Below are 26,815 nucleotides of genomic sequence, written 5' to 3'. Positions count from 1 at the left end.
ACCATTCTACCCAAAAAGATCAATCAGAATTAGTATCTTCTGTACTAGTTGCTGTACAGACACACAGACAGAGGCAGTATCTATCCTAATGATCTTAAAGTAAAAACACAGCAACATAAACAGGTAAAAGGAAGCTACAGAATAACTTAATATATATTCATATTCATTAATAAAACGTAACGACAACTGATGACATAAAAGGTAAATCTTCTAAAGAATAACTCTATCAACACCTAAACAAAGTGAGATGAAAGCTTTTTTTTTAGGAAAGTCAAACAGTAATGAATTCTGTTACATATTGGTAGGAGTTAATATTTTGGCCCATAAGGAAAAAAGGAAAAGCAAGGTGAAGATATTGTAGCTACTCTGTCATGGTTGCCCTCTCAAAATACAGTTCCAAGCCTCCCAAATACACTCAGATCAAAGGAAAAAGAAGTAAGAAGGATGGGGCAATGGCAGTGTTTTTGCAGGGTTGATGTGATGAGTGAGACCAAAGGGATATTTGTGATTAGTTTTCCAAATTTGTTATGTGGAAAGAATATATGAGATGGGGGGTCCATCTGTGAAGGCTCTGAAAGGCTGAGACAGCCACTGAAGTATTTCTGATGTGGCAGAAAAGGCAGACTGTGGGACAATCACAAGGACAAGCATTTTTACTTGGAAAAAGTACAGCATGTAGAATTCCTCTTGCCTGAAAGGCCTGGAAATTAGTCTGAGTAGAATAAATTTATTTGCTCAATATTGATTCTGAGGAATGAGACCACATGGTACAGATTCTGTTCGGCCCTCAAAAGTTTTATGAGCAATACAGAGTTGTGCGGTTAGTAAAACATTAGTATAGCACTATACAGGTAAGTATCTATGTGTATTTTTAAGAATTTGTGACTGAGGAAAGGAAATCTCAGCTTCCTGTTTGGCAATTCATGATGTAGACAACATAAACTGAAAAAAGGTAATTTTGCTTTTGCTTTTAAGGTCAGTGACTAAATTCCATAGCTGGAGCTGCAAGGCAAGTTGGTTGCAGTAAATAATTTACATCTTCTTATTTCCTTGGAGGAAGCCAGCAAATAACAACATATTTTATTTAAAAAAAAATGAGGTTTAAAGCCAGAATATTGATATGTAATGACCTGACCACACACAGAGAGCACATTACAGTATTTTGTTATTTGAAAAAAAGGAAAAGAGAAAGTGAAAGCTGACAAGACTTAAAAATGTGCAGCTATCAATTGTACATGCTCAGGACACGTTAGGCATGAATTTTTCATGAGAATTTTCTATGGAGAACATTTATTCTCATTATACAATGGCACGATAAATCAGTTCCTTCCGAAGAAACTTTACTGAAACTAAATCTTGTGATAGCACAGCTGTGGTCTAGACTGGGTGCCAGTATTAGCAAAGCTATGAGAACCTGAGAGAGATTTACTAACTGCCAGGACCCACCAAAGCTTTAAACTGCTGCAGATGCATCCCTCATCAGAGCTAGGGAGAAGCGTGTGTGTGTGCATGTGCATGTGTGTGTGTATTTCTGCTCCTACTAAAGGGAACAACCCACTCACAAATATACACGGCTTAAGTCCAGTCTACCTCTGCCTCTTTGCATCCTTTTATCAATGTCCTCCCTCTAACATTAAACTATACCATACTAAATACTGTATCAGAAGCGCAGGAAAGAGTTGCAGCCTTTTGTGGTTTTCTTCAGCTGCCTGTAGTGTCACCTACCTGTAACCCTGACATACAGGGCACTAAGGATGTTGACAGTGACTTTACCTGCAAAGGAATGTGAGGCTGCTGGGCCTCTTAAGAACCGGTTTATTTCAATGATCCATTAGCACATGCCACACATTTAAAATTCCTAAATTGTCTTTTGTCTTCAAACATTGCGCTAAACTGAAATCAGAACCTGAGGGGAGATCTTATCCTGGACAGAAAATACTGATAGTGCCTGACGCCAAGTCCTTGTGTCCTAATAAACTCTCCTATTTGAAAACTAGGTTCCTATCTGCCTTTTTGTCACACCCCAGCAAAATACACAGAGTTAAGGACTGTTTACTTTGGTATTCATTCCCTTTGACTCAATATTTTACCATTCACTTTGACTTGGTATTGTACCATGAGGGACAGATCGTGCAGAAAGGAATGTTCCATTGTTTTAAAGGGATTAGTAAACTTAATACAAGATTTAAAACAAATATACATATTAGGGAAAGTAGGCAATAAAAAGCTATTCATTAAATGAAACCACGTAAAGCAAGGAATTCCAATAGTCTGTACATACATATATACATAATTCCAACAGTACATGGCTTGTATGTAGCAGTACACAGCCCTTCACCCCTTCTAAAGATAATTTTTCTACTGTTTCTCAGCCTATTCCTTAATAAATGAAAATGTCCAGAAAACACTTCCTATTCCTTTCTCAGTAGTACTGAGGTCTCCACTATAAGCACAGTAGATGACAAATCAAGCACTTACATGTGTTCATGTCAGAAAGGTTATGGCACATCTGAGTTTTTCTTATTTCCTTCAATAGCAAGGCAGCAAACTAAATTCCCTGGGTCAGAAGGAAGGTTGGAAAGGATGCAGCAGTGTGCACTGCAGGAGATATATGCAAAGCAGCAGTGACTGAGCTGTTTCCCAGTGTATTTCATAATAGATAATCTTTTGTGCTCTAAGCCAGACATAAGAGATCATAAAACAAGTATAAGTCAAATGTTTTCATGCTTAGGCCAACATATAAAATTATAACCTAATTCTGTAAAAATCATAAAAGTGACCAGGATACTTTCTTTCGCTGTTTACTTGTTAGCTCCAGAAATCCACTTGCAAACAGTTCTACACTGTTATGATTTCACAGTCATGACAAAAGCTATTGTGTCTCCAGAATATCAGTCCACCACTAGAATGTATGAAGTGAAGAGGCAGATTTATGCTCACCACTTCCCTGACTTTTCACCAGGAGCTGTTTGCGGCCTCGCATCAGCCCAGCAGCCTGTGAGTCAAGGGCAGACAGACAAACGAGAAGGAATCTCCCTCAAGCTGACATCAAGAGGACAAGGGCGATTCATAATAACTGGTTTTCTGTTTCAAACCTGCTTGAATAACTGCAGTCTCCCAGCTTGACATGGAAGACAATGTTACTGAGATCATGTTTCCTCTGAGAGGACCAAGAAAGAGGGGAGGAAAGTGCTAACATCCTGTTAGCTAAAAAATGGTGTAGAGAGCATGCAGAGTGGGAAATAAATGGAGAAGGAGGGCAGTCCAATAAATGGTCCAAGGAAGGAGAGACAAATAATAATAATAACAATAATAAAAATAATTATGAAAAAACTTCCTTGAAATGCAGGGCATGATTCTGGACTGGTGTTAATCAGCTAAGCTTCACTGATACCAGTTGGACTATGCCTGATTATACTAATTCCTCGTCTGGCTGACTACGGGCAATGGAAAACGCAATGCTTAATGAACAGCAATGAAAAATAGACAGGTATTTGGCTGGAATCGGTATTCCAGAAGCTGAATCTGCAGGTCTGAGTTTAAATCTCATTCTCTGAATTTCTACTAGCTTTTCTTTCACCAGCCCTAAGTGAACACTGCAGTCGTCAATATTGTGAGCCTCAAAGGGATTCAAGACCCATCCACCCCTGAGCCACATCACATGCACAAACTGAACAACAAATAAAAAACCTGATTTTTCCACACCATAAAAAAACCAACTGCAATGGACATCAACTGCTACCCTGCCAGGAGTTTCACAGGGAGGCCTCCTGCAGTAATCCCCCTCCCTGATGTGTCAGACATTGCTGGAGACCCTCTGAAAACCTTTATCCATGTTGTACCTGTCAGCCTGATAGAACTTTAATTATTCTTGGTCTCTAATCTGAGTTGAACCTGATGCAAACAAATAAAATTGCAAACAAAAAAGAAAGCAAAGAGTTTGTAGAATGCTTAAAATCTCTCTGCCTGAGAAAATGTTGAGGCTCAGCAGAGCACCTGATATGGTGGCAAGTTAGCAGTCAGGTTGAGAGCCAGGTCCCCGCGCTCTCTGCTGTCCTTAGGTGTCTGCTGTAAGTCATGTTCCCACCGCAGCCACCTAACCTCTCTGTGCTTTAGTTCACTTATCTGTCAAATGGGTGTAATTTTTTTCCAGCTCACTGTATTGCTGTGAAACTTTGTAAAGTCATTTCAAGCTGCATCAAAGAACAAAAAGGAAGATACAAATGTTAATGAGCTCACACTTGAGGGCAAAACTTTCACATAGCCCCAGTTTGGTCAAACTTTTGGGACACACTGGGAGCTTGTTTTAACAAAAACGGAAGAGGGGAAATGAAACAGGTGGAGGAACGCCCTCTTAACTTACCTATCTTCTTAAAAGGCTGTGAAAAAGCTTTGGATGAGTTGGTCAACGAAAGGTTTTGAATGACTCAGGCAGCATGACCAAGAGGAAGAAGGAAACTCTGCCTGTTGTGCCACTGTTGTGCAACATCATCTTCCCAAGCTCACAGTCACGAAGATGTAGCCAGCAAATCTACGGGAGGCAAGCTTGCTCTTCTGACCAGATTATCTCTCCCTGTTAGAATCTGTAGCTCATTATGCAATTTTGGCTATTGCATTACTCAAGGCTACTGTTGTCAGCAAGGGTTAGTTTTCCAAAAAGACAGGCATCATGTAACACCATGAAAATGAGTAATACAACCTTATGCTCTGAAGGCACTTACTGCATCCAGACTTTGAAAACAAGTGTTGCATCAGAGAAGATAATAAGAACCACTGATCAACCTCATGCCACATCAGATGCATGTGGCGCACATTAATAATCTGAATAAGCCACATTGAAGTCTGAAGTGCCTTTTTATGACAGTAACTTAGATCTCTTTCCACAAAAAAAATCTTATCTTGATAGCAAGGAGCTGAAAAAAATCCTATTGGTGCCCATGGCTGTTTAATGTACCCAAGTTTGACCCAGACATTTAAATATTTTCATAACGCCAAGAGCAATAAAAAAACCCCATGCACAATCTTTCGGTTGTTCAATCTGTGTGTACTTTGACCGAAGGCTTTCGTACTGCAAGCAGTAGGTGGCATGCTTAAAAAATAAATATTAATCTCAGGAAAATGTTCTCATGCTGTTTTACTGCTGTTAAAACTCAGATGGAAAACAATCTACCAAAGGATAAATGGAAAATGTTGAAAGCCTGGGTTCTTCAGATGTAAGTGAAACGAGTAAAGTAATTACAGTAAGACTCTAGAATGAATCAAAAAACTTCAGGACTGAGTCCCGGCCTACCACAGAAATGGGATAATCGAAGCAGAACTCTGACCCCAAATTCCTGAAGTGCTTATGTTATTACTTACTGCATAGGGAAAAAGTACCATCAGCATCGCCCTTGCCAAATATGCAAATGAGTGATTACATTATATCCAAGTAAATTGTCCCTTGGGCTTCTGTTTGGGAAGACGAGGTATACAGCACTCATCTCTTGTAGCACTGCTCTCTACCGTTAAAGACTTGGTTCTTACTCTAAATCAATTCATTACAGAGGGAGGTGGAGATCCCTTTGGGTGGACTTAACAAAACTAGCAAGTTTTTTTTAAGTGCTTTGGGAGTCTTCAGGTTGAAAAGCACAAGGAAAATAGGAGATCGTTATCATTTGAAAAGCGGGTGGAATGCTGCCGGAACAATGTCTGTCCCTGGGATTTATTTTGTTAGCTATGTAGGCGAGCGAGGGAGAAAAGCAATGTATTAACTCTGGGCATGGACCAGCCTCTGTGAGCTCCGCACTTTTGTCTGGGGGTGCAAAGGAAACACTACATTTAGTTCCCATTAGTGAAAAAAATGACACAGCTGCCTATACCCTCCCATGCCATGGCTGCATGATGAAAACCACTGGGGTTCTTGGAGCTTTATACTTCTGTTATTCTTCACTTGCATCCAGGAACTGATTTATTATTGAGGCTATAGAGGAGGAAGAGAGGAAAAGCTAAACATTTTGTGTGCTCTGCATCTGGCAAGACATAAAACACTCCAATTTCAAGCATGAGACAGGTCACTGACAGTGACAGACATGGCTGGCAACATCTCAGTTCAGCAGCAGTAACTCATCATCCAAGCTGAGTGTAATTGTCACCAGGTGTCAAGTCCCATTGCCTCTGGCTGTGGGGCTCCAGGCTCCCAAGGAAATTATCACATGAAATTCTCCTATACAACGTGTTTTTTGCATTTGCTGGGATGAACTGACACCAAAGGAAATCCCCTCTGCATTCCTTTTGACAGTTAATATCTCCATTGAATCCTCCTGAGTCTCACAGAAAGAAGTGAATAAAGAAAACAAGTTTCTCCTCTCAGTGACTGAAACTTGATCACTTTTATTTGAAAGGGCTGAGAAACGCAATAACTTACATTGCACCAGTTTCTTCTGAGGAAGACCTTGGAAGCTATTAGCGTCCTGTGCCCTACTTAGGAAGAATAATGCCTCCCTTCCAACTAACTAGAAAGCAGGCAATGATCCTCATCTCCAGTGTAATGCAGAAGATAAAGCAATGAATATAAAGTATCAAGAGCTGCAGTTTACGTATTTGTCCCATGATGGACCCTGTGCTGATACACAGAAGAGGATTAACAAAATGTAAGAACAAACTGAGGTATGTTGATGTTTTTTAATGAATCACAGGTGTATGTGTGAGGCTACCAATCACCTAGAACCAGACAGAAGCTAATCAAAGTAAAAAATGAAATTAACTGCATTTATCTCTTGCAGAATTATGGAAATGCTAAATACCATATTGTGCATTTTCATGCACATTTCAAATTTTTAATACATTTCCAGTACTATCACTGCTACATTGAGAATCCTGTATTGGTTGGAAACTTATATGTCTTGTCTTTTCCACTAATTTTTAGTAGAATTTTCCTCCAATTAACATTAGGTGTTTACAGAGCATTTTAAAACAATGGCAATACTACATTAAAAAAATGCATAAAAAGTTCATTTGAAAGATCTGTACTAGCCTATGAAGCTATTACTCTGGCTAAACATAGTGATTTGGCAAGGAATAAAGCTAATAGAAACCCAAACCTTCTCTTTTACTAAGAGTTACTTGTGTAACAGTAATAGGGACAATATCTATTAACACTCCTAATATTTCTACAGTAGTGTACAAAGACTCTTTTATTTACTTCTGTCGGAAAAGGAGGCAAAATGACCCTAAAGGGCCCCAAAGTCAAGAACTGTAGCTACAATTAATTAAACTAAAAAGAAGATGTGTTACATGTTAGGAAGGGGGGGGCGGGGATACTCACTTCAAGAAGAAAGCCCTGTCCTAATGAGCTTAATTTGGTAGTTTTCAATGACTCTGCAAGTAGGAATAAAGAGATCTTCAAGAACACCTTAAACTCATTATCAACTGCCAACCAAGTAAACAAAAACATCCAGATGAAAAACTGATGAAATTCCTAATGTAATTCATTACCCAGAGCTTCTTCTACCCTGACTACACCTTACAGCATACTAAGCATTCACAGTACAGTAGATGGTGACCTGGTAAATGTTTGACACAAGAACATGAATGAAGTGTTTCTGTTTTCCTGTTTCCTTTCATTGAAATGCAGAAGCCTGTAGGCTGGAAGAGGGCCTCTAGAAGTCATCTGGTCCAGTCCCCCACTCAAAGCAGGTCCAATTAGAGGAGGTTGCTTGGGGCTGTGCCAGGTTCGGTTTTGAATCCTTCGAGTCTTCAAGGAAGGACAATTCACCACCTCTCTGTGCCCTTGTTCCAATATTTGACCACACTGACAGTGCAAACCTTTTCCCTTATATCTAATTGCGATCCCCCACATTGCAACTTGTGTCCATTACCTCTCACCCTGACACCAAGTACCTTGAGAAGAGTCCAGATCTGGTTTTTCCCATTAGATAGTGGTACCCTCCCATTAGATAGCTGTCAACAGCAATAAGGTCTCCCCTTAGCTTTTTCTGAATAAACCCAACTCTCTCAGCTTCTTCTCATACATCACACGCTACAGTCTCTCAACTGATCTTGTTCCATTATGTCAATGTTTTCCTTGTACTGGGGAGCCCACAACTGGAGATGGTACTCCTGACAGAAGCCAAATACAGGGGAAGAATCTCTTCCAGCCACCCACTGTCTGGATACATTTCTGCTAATACAGCACAGTATGCAGCTGGCCTCCTTCAGCACAGGGGCATCCTGCTGATTTTGATAGTCGGGGAGGTTTTTCTAAGAAGAGTGAAGAGAGTTCCTTTTAATCCTGCCCCTATAGAAGCCTGACATTCCTGAGAGATTTTTTAGCACCAGCTTCCTAAATCTATTATAACAGGATGGTTATTCCCAGCCCCTTGTGAGTTTGCTGGCAGACACAGTTATTCTACAAGCAGAAAACAACCAGGACCTCAATAATATGTGAACCATAAAAGCAATGCAAGCCATCTCTATAATTATTTTCTGATGTTCAGAGATGTATTTGTTCTCCTCGAGTTCTTTTCCTTTGTTCTGCTTGAAACCATCTGTAGTAAAAAAGATTAGCCTTTGTGCCTATCAATCTATAATGCCCTGTTAAGCCAGTGGGAGTTTCAGATGTGAAACCAGGGTCTAGCCAGAGTACCACTCCGCTTGTCTGCTTCAATCAGAAGACTGTGATTCATATCTGAATATTTTAAAAAATCAAAATGGATCAGTACGAGAATCACTTGACCTGTTCCCTGCAGACTTCAGAAGCATAACACCAGATTCAAATTTGATGTAACTAAAAACAAAATGTAGGTTATATTAGACGGAAATTATTTTAGAATACTTGGATCAAATTCTCTGTGTCCACTACTGCTAGGACTCCAACCATTTGTTTCTTTTTGTCTGCTAAATACTTCCATATTTTTACTTCTTTTTGTGGAGTTGCTACTTTTGCCTTTGCAACCTCCTAATCAGATTGTGTTTTTCTTCAGAAATAGCTTACACAGCATATATTAAACAATGATGATGAGAGTATACAAAACAATACAAAGCCAGATTTTGGTATTTTTACTCATGTTGGAGAGCATCAAATTCTAATGTGGAATCATGTTGCAGCAAACCTTATTAAAGAGAAGTATTATAATTTAGATCAAATACAATATACACCAGTGTTGATTTCTGTCTCAAATAAAATTCATATCAATACGTTGTATCTCTTGCACATAATTAATGTCTATAGGAAACATAAAAATGCACAGAAAGTAAAAAGAGCATAATTTATGGATTTCTATAGGTATTTTTGTAGATAGCAAATATTTCTGAAAGCTATAAGTTATACAGATTTGAGTTGGTTGCAAATTGTAATACAATGGAGGAAAATGACTGTTGCTAAGTTTGTCTTACCTGTTCCAAGAAATAAGACGTGATATCTTCCGTCAGCAGCATTCACTCGATCCACAGCAATCTTTGTATACTTGTAGTCGGCTCCTATCCGAATGATTAATGGCCTCTTGTGTATTGGGTAAATGGGATTAAACATCAAAGGGTGATTCCTGATGAAGGTCACAACATCGTCTGGAAACTCTTTGGTTGTCCGCATATTAGGTGTGAAGGCTCCTCCTGGACACTGTAAGAAACATGTGCAGCAATGCTTAACAATTCTCACCATCTTTCAGAGGGTTTTCATCTCCAAGTCATTTACAAATATTGACAGATAGTTGACAAAGTAAGTTCCCGAAAGAACACTTCAGAGCCTGACTGAAAGTAATTATGTTCCAGTAACGGGAATGAAGTGCTTGAATAGCTATGCTTTGAACTCCCATCAATTCAGATAAAGCAAACACAAACATATTTTTGAACTTTCAAAGCCCAGCTTGATGGCAAAGATCCATACTTCTGGACCTATTTCCACATTCTTTATGCTTTCAAATTGCCTGTTGAAAAAAAAAAAAAATCCAAGTGATTGGTATGGGAAGATACCAAACTTCCACAGCTGGTTTGTTATAGATTTAGTACAAAGGCAAAAAGTAAAATCTGATATTAGCTGTAATTTGATCAATATCCCTCTAGTCATTATATTGATTATGAGATAGCGAAAGGGCCTGTGATTCATCTTCATTTGAAAAAACAATAATATGGAGTTGATGAGGGGGTCCCATGACAACTCATTTACATCTGAGAAGGCTGGCCATTCACAGGATCTTGTCTGTACATTCCCTATGCCCAAGAAATAACAGGTCCATGAATACTCTGGATGCTTCTTTACATGCAATGAAGAACCATCCAAATAATCAGCCCTGAGGCATTCTGGACCTCATGAGGAAATAAAAGCAATTGTAGAAATCTCAAGTGTTTACTGAGAATGAAACTAAAAGAAGACTGTGGGAAGAAATCAGAAGCTATGTCAGTAACTGGTATGATGTTCTGGAGGTACCTATGTTAATTTACATGATTTTTTTTCACCCACCATTACTGCACTTCTTATTGCTGCTCCTGAGCTTTCATTTTATCCCTTACCAGATTTCTGAGCTGTGAAACTCTCCTCGGAGTACTGCAGCTAGTCAGAAATATTTCAACACAATATTTTTCCAGTTGGAAAATGTTGATTTGTTCAATATGAAGCATTTCATGGAAACTTGTTTATTTTGATGAGGACCATTCTTACATCTAGGATGGACTTTCTGGTCAAAACCACAGACACAAAAATAGCTAGTAGCTTAGGGAGAGATTTACCTCACCTGACTTCTACTGTCTCAAAGTCAGGCATTTATTCTTAGTTAGCCATCTAGGTTTCCTCTGTAGTCAGTAATTCAGACTAGACGCCCTGCTTTTACAGGGCTAAAATTACATAAAATGAATCATACGGTGGGAGACTAGGAAACGCGCTGGGGATATATGAGTCATGTGTCCAACCTACCTGATGTGAGCAAACATTAGAATCTGTGTTTTCACCTCCCAGGGGATCCCTCTAACCACCAGTCAGAAGTGCCCGTTCTACCCTTGCTGCTAAAAGCTGTTCCATCTTTTGCACTTAACAAACCATCCATTGGGCAATACCAGAAACAAAGTAGAGAGCGGACTGCAGCCTAATCACAGGCTTTAGAATCAACTTCTGGTTCAATTAGGATTTCGTTATTTATACAAAGTAGAACAGCTCTGGTAGGAATTCTTTAAAAGAAACTGCTCTGGCATCAGTTACCTTCAAGAAGAAGAACCAGAACTCAGAGCAGATATGAGTCTCTTTTCCCATCTGACATCCTTGACAACTGATTATTCTGGACTCTTATTTATCCTGAGGGTTTTGGTTTACTTCTCAATAGAAATGACACTACATGCTAGCCCTCTAAGTCCTCACAAAACTGAATTCTGATTATCTTGTTTGCTCTGCTCTTTCCGTCTGTAGCACTTCCATCCACAGTCATCCACAGGCAATGTACGGAGCTATCTGCTAAGATTAGCAAAAAATGCTGAAAAAAGAACTGTCTTCATAAATATGAAGGCTATTAGCAAGATTATTCTACTTGGTAGTGACCTGCCAGATCCTAGTTTCTCTGCAGAGAAACGATCAGTTCAAACAATCAGTATTTCACGATCAGTTCAAATTAAACTTTCCTGTCCCGTACAGCTCAGTTAAAAGACTACTTTGATACTTTCTGTCCTTCCATTCCTGACTTAGAGATCATAAGACCTTTGTCTGTGACTTCCTGCAAAAATGTCTGTGCTATGGTTCACTCCAGTATGACCCTAAAAACTTGCATTATATCATTGTTCTGAGCAAAGCCGTAACCAACATCTTTAATCAATTAATTCTTTTGCTATCCCCCTTATAAACCAATGACAAGCAAAAGATGTTACTGAACAACCATATAAGCTCTCCCTTTCCTGAAGGGATTGAAAGTGTATCCTTCACACTTCATTCAACGACTTGGCTACATGATAATTATGTTCACAGTTGATCACCATGTAGTTAGATTGCAGAGAGAAACAGAATTCTTTAACTTACAGCATGTTCCCCAACATGCTGTAGGTACAAAAACTATTTCTGTAAACTCTGAAAAATGGAAACTATCCTCAAACATCATTGAATTTAGTAGCAAGATGCCAATTATGTAATTTTTTTTCCTTTCTTTTTCCATAAGTAAGTTTTGCTTGTGGCGGAAAAAGAAACCATTGGTATTTAGTGAAGGGCAGCCAAACACTGCGGAGTTGATTATGGCCAAATGAAAGTATTGCTTTATTTAATCCTACTGAAGCTATACCAAAGCCTTTTCATTGTTTATCCAATGTATTGCGACACAATGAATATTAATTTATGTCCAGAGGTTTATTATGAAGATCTCTTTAGGCAACTGCAAAGTAGGATTTTCCATGTCATATAAAAAGGCATCCCTGTCTAGTCCAGCACCCCAGAAGTCACAAAAAACCTACATCCAGATGAAAGAGTCTCATGCCCCATAGTCTGCAAGTGTGGCTATTCAAAGTTAACCCTTTGAACACAAATTCTGAGCAGCAAAAAAATCCCCATGTCCTGATTTTTACATATGCTTTGACATAAGTGAAAAATAGAGTTTGTGGCATGCATTTAAAAGTGAAACTTTTTGGCAGTAACATAAAAGCAAAGCCAAACATGTCCCAGCTTAGAAAATACACCTTTAAGATATTGTGTTGTGGATGAATTGTGAGGAAGCACAGAAAGCCAGTGATCAGAAAAACAGCAATGACAATCTTAAAAGAATCTCTTTTGGCTTTATTGTTGTGTGAGCTATGATCTAAGAATTCATCTTCAAATTCAGAGCTCATCAGCACATCTGAAAAATGTAGATAATTTCTGCCACCATGTTAAATCCAAATCTGAATTTTCTTTTTCCCTTTCCATTGTGGTGCCCAATTTCTTTAGGCCCATCTGGAATACCTCATAAGCCTCTGTGAGGCGAACCAAGAATAACATGGCAGTAGTCGAGGAAACAATACAAATACAATATTCTGAAGCAGCAAGAAACTCAGAAATGTGACTAAACACAAGAGTGTGAAACTTCCTGTTTAAATGAGCCATTTAATTTCTTTTTTTTGTAAAGTTTAAGCTTAAGGCTTCAGTGAACTCATGAGATTAGAGCTGTATGAACTAATTGCAAAGAAAGAATAATGGTAGCATTAGACTTTAGTGGAATATCAGGTACTGATTAGATAATTCTAGAGATCTGGGAACATGAAGTCCTAAATCTTACAGCCAGTAATAACTGCACTAAAATGTCATGAAGAATTGTGTGAACAGGGAGAGTTATTCCATGTATCTGTGCATTAGTGTACGGGAGAGAAAGAAAAAGAACAAGATCTACAGCACAAAGATGAATATCAATGAAACAGCAATATAGTTAAAGGTTCTTGCAGTGACTTGCAAAATTAAAATAAAATTTAATTTCCCGTGATAAATGGAAAAGCAACAAGGTGTTCATCTAAAAATAAATTATAACTACATAGTTGAGAGACGATTTATGATTCTGTGCATACTTATTTAATTCTGGTACTTAAACTGTAGGAAGACTTCATAGGAGTCAACAAAAGTCCACACTACCATACTTAATTTAGCAAATAGGGATTTAGAGAAGATCCTAGAGAAAGTTCATATAATCTTCATTAAAGCTGGGAATATTAGACTTCATACTTCTGCTAAATCTAAATTAAGAATAGTGCAAATAAGTAAATAAGTAAATAAAGACAAAACTGCATCAACAGCAATTTTTATACACCATAAAGGTGAAAAGAAAAAAAATAACAATTTTGCTTAAAATCTTTCATGGGACATTTTTGTAAAACTTGGAAACAGAGCTAGCTCTAATGGTGTACAGAATTTATTGAAAGATTATTACTACCCCTGATACAGTGAAAGAAAGTCCTGAAAAATTTTGTCTTGTTCTACTACTACATCTCCAAAGCATCCCAGTAGAGCTGCAAAACTTTAGAGAACTATGGAAAATTCATACAGACTGAAGAACTTACAGACATTTGGATCTAGACTAGGACACAGTCATAATGCTGTCTTTGTATGCTTATTTATTTAGATATCTTTCACTCAAATAGACACACAAAATGTAAACGTACTTGTAAACAATATGACTGCCATCTAATGAAGTAATTCTTACCACCTTTTGAGCAGAAAGAGCAAGAGCGATTAACATTTTGCATGACTTTTAATTCTCTAGAAGATTTCCAGATACTACAAGATTTGCATAGCAAGCTAAGAAGCAAATAAAACTGTTCTGAACTGTAACTAAGTGTCATAGTCACATACAGTCCATTATCCTAGAATAAATAATATTTATTTATGTATTAAACAAAGACAAGTAATTGGCAAGCCTGCATAAACATCTCTGTACTTACAGTGCCAGGTCGCGGGTATGGAATTCTGCCCTGATATGGAATCAGCTGGTGGTTTGGGCCCTCCTTGTGTGCAAATGGCCCATTGAACACAGTCTGGATGTCAGATAGATGATACACACACACAGCTGAGCCTTTGAATATAGAGCTGGAAGACAGAAAGACAGTAGGAAAAAGACAGTATTACAATCTACCAACTTTTGTATAGCTTTTCCATCTTTTTGCATGGTCCAGTAATGAAAGAGACCTCTAAAAGAATATATTTGATGCAATTTAATGCTTCCATACCATGAGTTTAATACATTTAAAATCAATTAATTTAGCTTTTCAATATACATGATTACTCCTTAAGACCTAGCACCTTTCTGAACAGTGAATTGAAACAAGAGGGAGGAAAGTACTACCCTACCGGTGGAATAAGAAAATTTCCTAATGTTGAATATAAAAGATACATAATCTGGCCCCAGTTAAATCAATGGCAACAGTATTGCTGCTGACTTGAGTGAGACAAGAGTTTTACAAACTTTATACTGCCAACCTCAGCACAGGTTTCCAGAACTCCCTACCAATATATTAACCACAAGACCTCCATAAGCCTCCTAAAATACAAGGCTAAAATATTAATCAAAACATCCAGTGCAATTACAATTGGTTAGATTATTACAATCAGTTGCCAGCTTTTCTAAGCAAAATGGGGACAGGTTGTGGCTGTAAAGGAATTACTCCTACACAGTCCTCAAATCCACCCACAAAATTGGTCTTACAAAGACCCCTTCAAAAGGGTTGAAGTTTGATGCTTCCTGAGGAGAACCTGGGGGGTCACCTATGAGAAGGGCATGTTTTTCCACTGCTCTGGGTTCAGCAGTGGTCTCAGATGTTTCCTCAGCCAGCACAAGACCTGAATGGCCTTCATCACCCCGTGATGATGGAGGGCACTAGGGGAACAATCTCCAGAGTGATGCTAAGGCTCACTGGAGTGAATTAACTCCTCTTTTTTTTTTTTCTCTCACCGCATGTATGGTTTGAGATGTAACAAAGTGGAAACTTCAGACAGTCTGAAATCTGCCTGATGCTAACTACAGGATGAAGACAGCCCAAGTAACCCTCTGCTTTCAATCGAAAAAGAAAAAAAAACACTGCAGAAAAAAAAATGAAAACATTACACAGTTTCTAAACAAGGAAAGTGCAATCCACATTGTTCTCAGCTGTATATGGATTAGCAGGAGGAACCTTTTAGATGGATTATGGTATTTGTGGAAATTTTAGTAGGTATTAATAGGTTTTAAGAAATGTATTTAATCTTTCCAGATGTTTTATGTTAGATTTACAGCAGATTATGCCACCAAAATAATTTGCTTTGATATTACTTGGTTTCCTTCTGTATGGTTTACATAAAAGTACTAATAGTTATTATTTAGTGGGATGTTTCTCTCTTGCTCCTGTTATGAGCTAGAAGTCTAGAGAGGTGAAGAAAAAGGAACTGCTAAGAAGTAAAAATCATTGTGATCGCTGTATTTAACTAGGTAACACATCCAATCTATAGTCAAACAAAGATAAAGCAAGTATAGAACATGTGGTTCATGATAACAGAAACACATGAGTGGAACAACTTCAATAGAGAGAGAGAAAACAGCTTGAAAGCCAGGAAAAAGTGAAGTTTTCTCTTTGCTGTCACCTTATACGGTCCTGTGATTCAAACCTCATTTCCACTGCAGGAATACCAGGAGAATTAGGTAAAAGTGTAACCAGTTCAGGCATGTTGCATCCACAACCTAATCATACGTGTGGTTTTACTGCTAAACATAACCTCAGCATTTTCTCTTTTTGTGCAGTAGGAATCATAAAATGTAGACAGCACCAGATGTTTACAAGTTATAGGATTCTTTTTTTCCCAATTAAATATCATAAAATCATATTTTCCTGGCTGGTTCACACATTTGAGAAAGAAGATCCCTGGATCCACATGAAAAAAAGACAGAAAAGTGTATTGTGAAAAAATATTTTTTCATGCAAGGACTTTTTTACTAGAAAGTGCCATTAAAGGAATTATTAGTAATAAGTTAAATAATTTGCTAATTTGATCAAATAAATTAAATGAAATGAAAAAAAAAAGCAAAAAATCTCTTTGAAGTTAAGTAAGAACAGCTAGATAAATAGTGGATCAGAAATCAGTAAGCAGTAACTATTGCTACTCTGTATACTAGCACTATGTGGCGAGGGCAAGAGAAAAGTGAAAAAAATAAAGGTAGAGATGGCAGAATCTGTTGGCCCACCTGTCGGTCTATCTTTGTGGAGAGTTTCAGCATGGTAAGCCATATGCAGTACTTCCACTGCCCTTGGGAGCTCTCTCAATGCTTTCTAAACTGGACTGTAAGTAAATACTACTGACTGGTAACGGGGAACTTAAGGCTGTAAGGAGATGATCAAATGCCATATAAGCTTGTCTTTTCATAGCCAACTGAAGCTGACATGGGTTATTTGCCATCTGTGCGATCATCTGCCAGCTGAGAAACTGGAAATGATTTGTATGAGTTCATGTACGAATTCTGGGTTTGATCCTTCAGGGTGCTGGATGTCCTTCAGGAGGTGTTAAGTGCTCTCAGATGCCACATGAGTTCACTGCATTGAAGTCATTTAGCTTTCCGCTGCTGAACGGTAACAAGTGGCCCTCCATGGAAATGTTTTCCCAGTGCCAGCTGACAGTATATCAGGAAGCAGTTTGCTCCATGCAGCATAGCTCTAACACGATACCAACAGTGATGATACTGAGACTGTTACTCCTGCATGCAAACAACGGTCACAGGAGACATACAAAATTGCTCAGAACAGCCTTGACCACAAATCATCACTTTTAGTTTTCATAAAGAAAATTTTGTGGTTCAGATAGGTAATTTTTTTCAAATCTCCCCATTTACCTTGATGTTGTAAAAATTCCATACACAAGTGTTGTTCTGGGGTTATCTGTCTCTAAAAGAAACACATCCTCTGTAAGAAAGAAAAGGAATAAGAAAAAACATTTTGAATACTAAGAAAAACTTTATTTTCCAGTTTAAGTTATGACTTTATTCCTGCTGAAGTCAACAGTAGTTTTGTTTCAGACTGAATGGGAAATAGCAGACATCATATGAATGGACCATATGCATAAATCTAGCATTTGAACATTCAGAAAGAGATTTGGAAATTAACTCCATGCCATCCAGCCTTATGAAGACAGAAGGTAAAGATTTTCCAATATGTGCAGGATCCATGTCCCACATTTCTCTCAGCTGGATCTCATTTCAGCAGGTTGTTCTATTTTGTAGGCAAACATTTAAGTTGCAGTAGGTCAAATAAAGTTTTCCCATAGAAACAGGATTTGTTAGTATTATCTAGAACTATCAAATTGAGGCCTCTACTCAGTGATCAAAAAAAGAAAAACTGTATTCTGGAATAGTTGTATGTTACACAGTAGTATAAAAACAGTTTCAGAGATGTATGTTAAAAAACCTCTATCATAATCCTAACTAGGAGCAAAACAATAGACTTCACTTACATATTCCCTTCCAAATACTAATTCTTTACATATATAATTCCTTTACATAGTCAAGATTAATTACCTTTATTTCAAAGATGATAATTACCCAGAGAGAATTATGAAGAATATTTTCATTTCCTGTCATAAAACTGCAAGGGGAATTTTGTCATGAATTTCTACAGAGCCAAGATTTTACTGTCAAAAGCTTGACTAAGGAGCTGTATGAACATCAATAATTAAATATGCACAGGGTGCAGCATTTAGATAAAACTTTTAAGGGATTTTCTTGCCATACCTAATTCATCAAAGTACGTTTCTGTTCCATCTTCATCCATTACTGAGCACACAAGTCTTGCTTTCAAAAATGTTGTCCACTTGTTCACGAGACTACGCTGACCACCTGTGTCATTCTGGAAAGGAATATTATTTTCAGAAAAAAAATAGAACACTGCTAACTTTTTACTGGGCTTTCCCACATTTTCCTCAGGTTAATTTGACTCATCGTGTAGACAATTATGCTGTTATATTCAATATAAAAAATAGACAAGCCTAAACCAAATCTCATCATCTAAACACTCCAGACACAGGAAAAACAAGAGCTAGTTTTGTGAGCAGACGTCCTGTGCTGAGCTAGCAGGCTTGGGAGTGTTGGGCAGTAGATTCTGTGGAGCAGCAGTGTATGTAGGTATGATTGTAAAGGAGTGTGGAGGTCTGTATCACTCACCGATACCTAGTGCGGAGAGGTCCATGCTGCCTCTAAAAGGTCTAATAGTCCTATGGAGGGATGTTTCTTCTAATCTTGACAGCAGTATAGCTGCATCTGACCTAGTAAGCCATGCTGGCCCATGAGATGGGTGCTCTGAACTAAATTCAGAAATGATGGCTAGCCTGGGTCAAGATAGTTTTGCTCTGTTGCAAATCCTGCTAGCTTGGTCCAGAGCTGGCTTGATCACAGCTTGCTCAAGGAACTCTCCATCTCTCTCCAGTGCAAGGTGGAAACAGTAACTGTTAAATCAGATGGTGCAGCTCCTGCCTCATTCTGCTGGTGAACGCCTTAGGTAAGAGCACTGTCTTCCCAACTGCATAGCACAATGTCACCCAAGGAAAGGGAAAAAGGAAATGTAGAAGCTAGGCGAATGTGATTTCTATGAAATGCTGTGCATGTTTCGCTGGTGCTCCTGGAACTGGTAATCAGACTTTTTGGGCGACCCATAAAAGGTTTTTTGCGGGAGTCTCTCTTGGCATCATTGTACTAATATATTTGTCCAGTCTCAAAGGCGTTGATATATGGATATGATGGTATAGAAGTAAACAAATATGACTGGCCAAAATTTGGCCAAAGCCAAATTTTCACTGGCTTTGGGATTCTGCCACTTACTTCAGTGTAAGTCTAAACAGGCTGAGGCCTTTCAGAAATAATCTGGGCTTCATTAAAACATTAACAATAACAAATACAGCTACAATTGTGTGAAATGTCTTCTTGCAAAATACCCAAAAAGGCCTTTGGGCACCCTCACAAAAATATAGAAAATGGAGATTATAAAAGAGATCACATGCCTCATCATATTGCTAGAGAAGGAGTTTAACACAATCCCAAACACGCCCTCACACCGATGCACAACAACATCACAAAGCATCAAATTCTAAAGAAGACACAGATTAAAGACAAGGAATACACAAACACTCACAATTCTCTTCCTGAACCTTTCCAAAAGAGGGAATGAAAAGGCCAGCAGTAATTGTGCATTTATAATTTTGATCTCATTTAAAAAAATCCATTTCACCAGAGATATTAATAGCTGCTTCAATCATTTTTCATCTACAGTTGATTACAGATATGAAAAAGGAAATAGAGACAATGAGGAGCACTATGATCATAAATTAATTACTGCACAGGAGGAGCCGTAACTCCTGAATTTAATTATCCTGTGCACGTTTTTAAAGTTAGGCTCACACATACATCAGTGCAAGAACTCAGAAAGGACAGATATTGTAAAAATGAAAACAATATTTGAAAGTTAAGTCAACCCATTTAGAAGCTTGGCTGTGGTATTTCTGATGTGTTTTAAAGATTTTGAGTGTGGTTTTGTGTGTGTGTGTGTGTGTAAAAGACTTCACTGTCTTATAATTCAGTTTTTCTAAACAAAGAATGTACCTCATTCGTGCAAAGGACAGCAGTTGGAAATTCAACACTGGTAAATATTCTGAGTTAGTCAGAGAAATACATAAATTCCTGAATCTCTAAATTTCCATATCATTATAGGTATAGCCAGATATACATAACATGTTCAGACCCTAGCTCTGTGTTCAGTAGCTTCTCTTCTTAATTATGAATGTGGAAGCTGAAACAGGAAATTTGTTTCAATTATAAATCAAAGGATTTTCAATCATTTAGTCTTTTAGCTTATCATGTCACACTAGCAGCTTGTCCCAACAACCTGGCAAACGAAATAGTTCTTACTGGGCATATTCTTGCAATCATTGAATGAATTTGCTTTGTGCTGCCACTGTTGTCTGTGAGTCTCTCTTTGAAGAAGAAGTAGATTTTGGCATCGTTGGGGTCAGTGCCATCTGGGATAACATGAGCATCCACAAAAATAGGCTCTGAAATGAAACAGTATACCAAAAAGGTGAAACCAAAAGATGTATCAGTATAAGCAAATAATGATTTGACAGTTACTGACTGCTTCAAGGAAATGCTATATAACGCATACAGAAGTACTGCTGTGGCAGGTTAGGCTATATGCTCCAGCCTCATGTGTGGATATACAAGATATCACCAGGAAAATGGCTTCTTGTTGGCAGCCTTAAGTTTCTGTGTCCTCACATTTTATCCCACAGCAGATTTTTAGAAAAGCGATTCAAATACAGAAGCAATAGTATTAGATTACTGCAGAGATTCAAAGACTTGGAGAAGGAGAGGGAAGAATCAGTGTGTTATCAGGGGCACTTAAGGAAAGACTCATTGAGGTAAAACATAAAAGTAAGCTGATAAAAGACTCTTTAGGAAAAGAACAAGTAAGATACTTTAAAAATACATAAATAAGAAAGGAAAATAGCTGTTGGGACACTGAAAAAGGAAAGCAGAATATGCAAACGCTTGAACAGCATTTGAGTTCATATCAGAGGTTGATAAACATACAAAATACTGTAAAGGAGCACTAGTGTAATGTAAATTGTAATGTAATTTAACATGTATATTACAACATGCAGGTGTCTGTGCACTAGTTTCTTGCAATCCCTTATTAGGCAACCACCTCTATTGGGTGTTGGTATCTGCAGAACGTATGTTTTTGGCAATTCCCTACGCTAAAATATAATCGACAGCGGAGGGAGTCCTCAGAAGATCTCCTTTGTCTGAAGGAAGAAGCTTCCAGCATGAAGGCTATATCTTTTCAATGATCATGAAAGATTGCTTGATCGGTTGAAATCCAGTACAAATCTTGAAACAATCTGATAAAAAGGTTGGACCTCTGACAGAAAACTCATTTTAGACTGCAGCACTTTTCTATTCACATGAGCCCGTTCTCAATCAATATAACAAGTGTCACGACTGGCTCTAACAGAACAAGGAAATAAATTGTGCTTGTCAAGCAGGTAGATTTTCCAGAAATTATGCAGTTTAATGTTTCTTTTTCCCTAATTCACTTTAGGGTGCAGTCTTCAGGGTGTGCAGATAAGTGTAAGAATGTATAGCAAACAGAAGAAAAAAAATCTAGAAAGCAGACATAGTTTCCCGTTCACAGTGAATTGAATTTATTGTGATTGCAATCCTGTGAAAAATCCCTGTAGTCACAGCCACTCAGGAATAACAAGAGTCACCCTAAAAATAGTCAAGCCAAAACCACAGTAACTTTATTTCAACATAACTGAAGGATTTTTTAAATTGGAACTGCTATGTTAGTTGCTCTATAACCTTTGACATGTATCTCTGCTCAGAGGGTTGACCACCATTTTAATTCAAAATAGTTTAATTGGAAGGAGTCGTCTTATCAGTAAAGTCAGGCAGAATTTTCACATTGATTTCAGTGAAGCCAAGAGTTAAGTGTTTGCACTCAGAAATTAGTTTTCCTACTGTGTTTTGATAATCAATTTCTTACCACTGAAATAAATGGCAATACTTGTCACTGACTTCTCTGATAATGGGACTCTCTTCTGCACACATTTTGAATGCAAGTGGTGGTGAGTCTTCTGTACAGAGGTGGATCAGCCTGAATTAACTGAAGTTGGTAATTCGTTAGAAAAAACTTAGAATGAAGCACTCTAATTTAAGGCAATGTCTGATGCATTAGAGGTGGAGAAGGCACTTCCTTAGAAGTCAGATTATCTGACCACTTGCCATTTGAAAGGTTTTCATACACTTTCCCTTGAACAGTTTGGTTCAGTCTTAATGCAAAAAAGGCCATCAGGTGGGGTGGCCTAAGTGAACTCTTTATATCTGTGCATTGTATACAATATGTATTTACACACATTTATTCACGGTTTAACTTCATAAATTAAATTAAAGGAAAAGCTCTTTAAAAGACAAGCTCTTTATTTTAAACAAAACAAAGCAGAATCTCTGTGAAACCCATTAAAAGCTCTGGTAAAACAAAGGCATCTCACCACTCAGCCACTTGGAGTTGTGCTGGTCGGTTCGCACTGCATTCCTCCTGGTCAGACTCCGAAAAATGGCCGCATCTGTCCCCATGAAATCAATATACATTCCTGAAAAAAGCTCTTCATCTGCAAAGAATTGAAATGGAGGGGAAAAAGGAAATGCATTGTTATAGCTTTTCGGAAATTCGTATTTACTAATCTATTTTTATTTTAAACTCGTCAGCTCTTTATTTACACAGGAGTCTATACAGATAAATATTCGGTCATGGGAATGGGATTTCCCTCCGATTTACAAAAACACGGTCTAGAATGCACGAGAATCATCAGATTTTTCTTAAAGCCTTTATGGAACTGCATAATTAAATGCAACAGCAGAACTGCATATGTGGTGAACCTTTCTTTGATATGAAGTTTAGTTGCTCAACTTTCACTGCTAAGGATCACTGGAAAATCAGGCTAGTGTCATCAAAAAGAATCACATTCAATTTTTTAAGTACGTACTTCAAAAAGCTTTTTTTATGGGAGTAGACAAAATGACTGGGCTGAATTTATTGCTGGTGTAAGCTGGCACAACATCTATTGCAGTCAATGGATCAGTGCCAATTTTTACCAACAGTATTGTCAAGGCTGCCTCAGGCAGCCCCAAGCTGACTTCAGTACTGCAGAGGCCAGACAACCATATTATTGAACTTGACACAGAGTAATATGGAGCAACAGTTGTCCCCTTTTATGTACTTGATTCTAAGTATAGGGTCATTATGCTTGAACAGAATTAGACACGCAACTCTTACATTAACAGAACTATGAACTTCTGCTCCCTGTGCAGGGCTGAAAACTCAGTCCGTGAGTCAGGATGTATATCTGTTTGTGTGAGTCTGTGTGTGTGCATAAATATACATATATATATAATTATAATTATAATTACATATACTATCATTTTCTACTCCATGAATAACCAAGCAATTTCCACTGACTAATGACAATGAAACCCCAGAGTAGAAAACAGTAGCTAAAATAAACTCTAACTCTCAGAGTGGGAGTGGTGGCTGAACACATTCCAGTACAGCTGGGTCCTTTGATTGATGTATTTGTGTGAATTCCTGGACTACCCAGAGAGTGTGGTCAAGTTGGCAAGAGTCACAGGTTCAGAAGCGCTTGAGGCTATTTTTATGCTCTCTGTGTGTGTGTGTGTGCGCGCATCAATATGGAAGACTATTGGCTCATGAGAGAATTAAAACTCTGGAGATTTTGTTCTTCTGCTGCTGGCTAGAGCCTGAAGTGAACCCCTGCAGAGCAGCCAGCAGCTGCTCTTCTGCTCTGTTCTCTCCCAGTGATGACAACATTCCTACACGGGGGATTTAAACAATGCATTTGCTGCATGTTTGTGAAGCATTTACTTCCTCAGCATGTCTTGACAGCATGATGTTAGATCAATACTGATTTATAAATGATTTTGTAGATTGGGCTCATTACCTCAATTCATCAGAGCTTTATTCTTATTATGAAATAAATTGGCTGAAAGGGATCAGGCTTATGGTTCTCACTAAACGTTATGTACAGTCCTATGCATATACACATACACACACACTCTAACAATAATACTACACTATGTAATTTTAATCCTATTACATATCAACGCTATTAGTTATGTCTTAAGCATTCCTAGTGTCTGCTTGCTAATCCTGTATCAGATGATATCTGTCAGCTCCACTTCCTTTTGGTTAAATTCTTAAATTCCGCACACCACTTGGTCTGCTCAGCACAACTAGTTCACACTACTTCTTTTTGTTATTGGGGGAATTACTGAATTGATGAGGTATGTCTGCTTTTATAAATATCTCAGAGTCTTGGTGGGGAGAGAGATATGCATCCTGCACTTTAGTTAGGCCAAGCTTCTTCAAAAGGACATTTTTTATTGCTTTGATGCAAATGTGTCTTTGTACAATGGCAAATTGTACCAAGTTCAAATTTGTTTTTATAGCATCACTTTCCTCTGAAGGGTGAATCAGCTTTCCTGCTGTATTCTAGGCTGGTGACGTCCAAAATTGTCAAGAAATTGCAGCTATATTTAAGAATGGTTCCTTTGTTGTGGAAGAGTTACCCGCTCTGGCAGTATTTCCTATCTTCTGAAGCAAGGGAAAGGAATTTCTCCTGCAGAAGAATGCTCAAATGAGAGCCCAGTACATGGGCTCAGTCCTTGCTTTTTAACTCAAGCTGTGATTTACAAAATCTTTCCTTTTCTGGCACGGATATTGAGGCTAAATTCGTTCAAGTCTAATGTTTTTGAAGTGACTGGACTTTGTAGTAACAAGGAGAAAGTATAAAACTCAATCTGTGGGACTCTTTTGAAAAAGAATGTGACCTTTGCAGAATAATTTAAACTTTGTAGATTAATTATGTCATGAAAGATAAGTCAAACACTAGGGAAGGTCTCTTCAGTCACATAACTGAGAGATCAAGGAAGATAACGTAAAGTCTACTAAGATGAACAAAGCTGCCATAGATCTATTCCAGAAAAAAATTAGCTTACTGTATATTCAGTAACTCAGAAACAATGTACTTTAATGGTGTTTCATAAAATCCAGAAGGAACAAGGAAAGGAAACTTTGTTTTTTTAATGACAGTTGATTCACTTAATAATACCAGAACAGCAATGAGTAGCAGTGGATTAATCCATCACTGACTTTGAACAAACATTTTCTTTACACAGTGTCTGTAAACACTGACCATAGATCACTGATGAGATAAAGATATAAGTGCAGCCAAGGTTCAGGGAGGTATCTAGGTACCATTTGCCTGTCTTTTAAAGGTGCTTCAGTTCATACCTCTGTGAATGAAATTATTTGTCCTTTATACTAAATATATTTGCAATGAGGAATCAAAAAAAAAAAGTTACTTTCTATTTTGAACAGACCATGTAGGATAGACTATATGACACCTCTCTTAAGCTCCATGAGACTCAAACTTTAAAGGAAATATCTGGCACATATGTAATTGCCATTGATTTCAGTGGAAGCTGAATGGCAGAAACACTGCACATTGTTCCCTTGTAAATGTTGGGTGAAATACACAGTACCTGTGAGCACTAAATTTTATTTGCTAAGAAAGCCTGAAAAATCTGTGCAACTGCTGTTCCCTTCATAGCCAAAAAATATAGCAAGGAGTAGGTACATGTTGAAAAATCAAGGCTTTGGCACTAGAACTCTCTGAACTTGCTGCAAACCTGAAAGGTCGGGTTACACTAAGTATATATAACATGCCTCCTGGTTGGAAAAAAAAAAGAGTTTCCTTTACTGATGACTTAGGTTGCACAAAGCATGTGTACCCTTTCAATTTTCAGTTAGGTGTACAATAGGCACTGCAATAATTCTTTGTATGTGGTATATCTCACAGTCACTGAGTACAGTCGCCACTGATTCACATGAATATTTGAGGTGTGTCAGTTGTATCACTTTCTGGCCTTTCAAAACGAAGACAATTGCAAAATTGGTTGGGTATAAAGCCAATTGAAGAATGAAGAGCCTTGCAGTAACTGGTGGGCTCTACAGCAGAGATGACAACAAAAATGAAATTCAAAGTAACTAAAGTCTTCAGGCTTTCTTTCCCTGGCTACTCTGAGATTTTACAAATAATTAAATGAGACACAAGTGCTGTCTATGATGAACAAGATCAGAAACTGTTGAAACAGACATAGACAGGGTAATGCAAAGTTGAAACTAACCCTGGGAAACAATGCGTAAGCTGGAAAAGGGACAATCTTTTGTTTTCTGTTTCTCTCCCCCTTTCAACAGCTTATTTCTGCATTTCATTTGTACACCCACCTTTAGCTTCATGTAAATCTTGAAACAAGGATGGACTCAACCCTTGTACCCATCAGCCAGACACAAGGTACTGCTCCTTGGAGGCTGAATTCTGTGTCCAGCTCATTTCAGGCATTCCGTCAATCCACACCACACATGATCATATGGCTTTAGACCTCAGCAACATGGAATATTTTTACTTACTGATCATAACAGACACTGTGTTCACATTAGGGTTGAAAGAACAGCGTCCCTTTCCTGATTCACACTTGGAGTCGATCTTGAAGACTTGTTCCTGCAACGTAGATTTGTGTGTCATTTCTCATTTCAGAAACCATCAGACGTAAAGTGATTTTTATGATTGGCCGTTTCCAGCATTAACAATGCTCAGCATTGCTGGGCATTTTTGCTGTAGTATCAGCAGCAGTTTAGCTTTCCTATTCAGAATTTGATCATCTTTTTAGACAACTTTTTCATCGGCACCCAGTTATTTTCAAGACTCTTGTTATAAATTCCAGACACTAAAATTGGTCTAGGTAATCCTGCTCCGGCAGGGGGA

General features: G+C 38.1%; 1 protein-coding gene across 1 annotated transcript in view; it reads right to left on the bottom strand.

The window, feature by feature from the left end:
- SEMA3C (semaphorin 3C) overlaps window positions 1–26,815 on the bottom strand; it is a 123,510-nt gene that overhangs the window by 16,598 nt on the left and 80,097 nt on the right. Inside the window, exons 6-12 of the mRNA XM_068400638.1 lie at window positions 26,461–26,551; window positions 22,463–22,582; window positions 20,319–20,461; window positions 18,153–18,267; window positions 17,259–17,328; window positions 14,347–14,491; window positions 9,373–9,595 (exon numbers count right to left, since the gene is read on the bottom strand). Of these exons, the coding sequence (XP_068256739.1) occupies window positions 9,373–9,595; window positions 14,347–14,491; window positions 17,259–17,328; window positions 18,153–18,267; window positions 20,319–20,461; window positions 22,463–22,582; window positions 26,461–26,551 (907 nt within the window). The remainder of the gene's footprint in view (window positions 1–9,372; window positions 9,596–14,346; window positions 14,492–17,258; window positions 17,329–18,152; window positions 18,268–20,318; window positions 20,462–22,462; window positions 22,583–26,460; window positions 26,552–26,815) is intronic.

The sequence above is a fragment of the Nyctibius grandis genome, chromosome 5, assembly GCF_013368605.1.
Source record: "Nyctibius grandis isolate bNycGra1 chromosome 5, bNycGra1.pri, whole genome shotgun sequence".
NCBI classification, from domain to species: Eukaryota; Metazoa; Chordata; class Aves; order Nyctibiiformes; family Nyctibiidae; genus Nyctibius; species Nyctibius grandis.
This window is presented reverse-complemented; position numbering and strand designations above follow the sequence as displayed.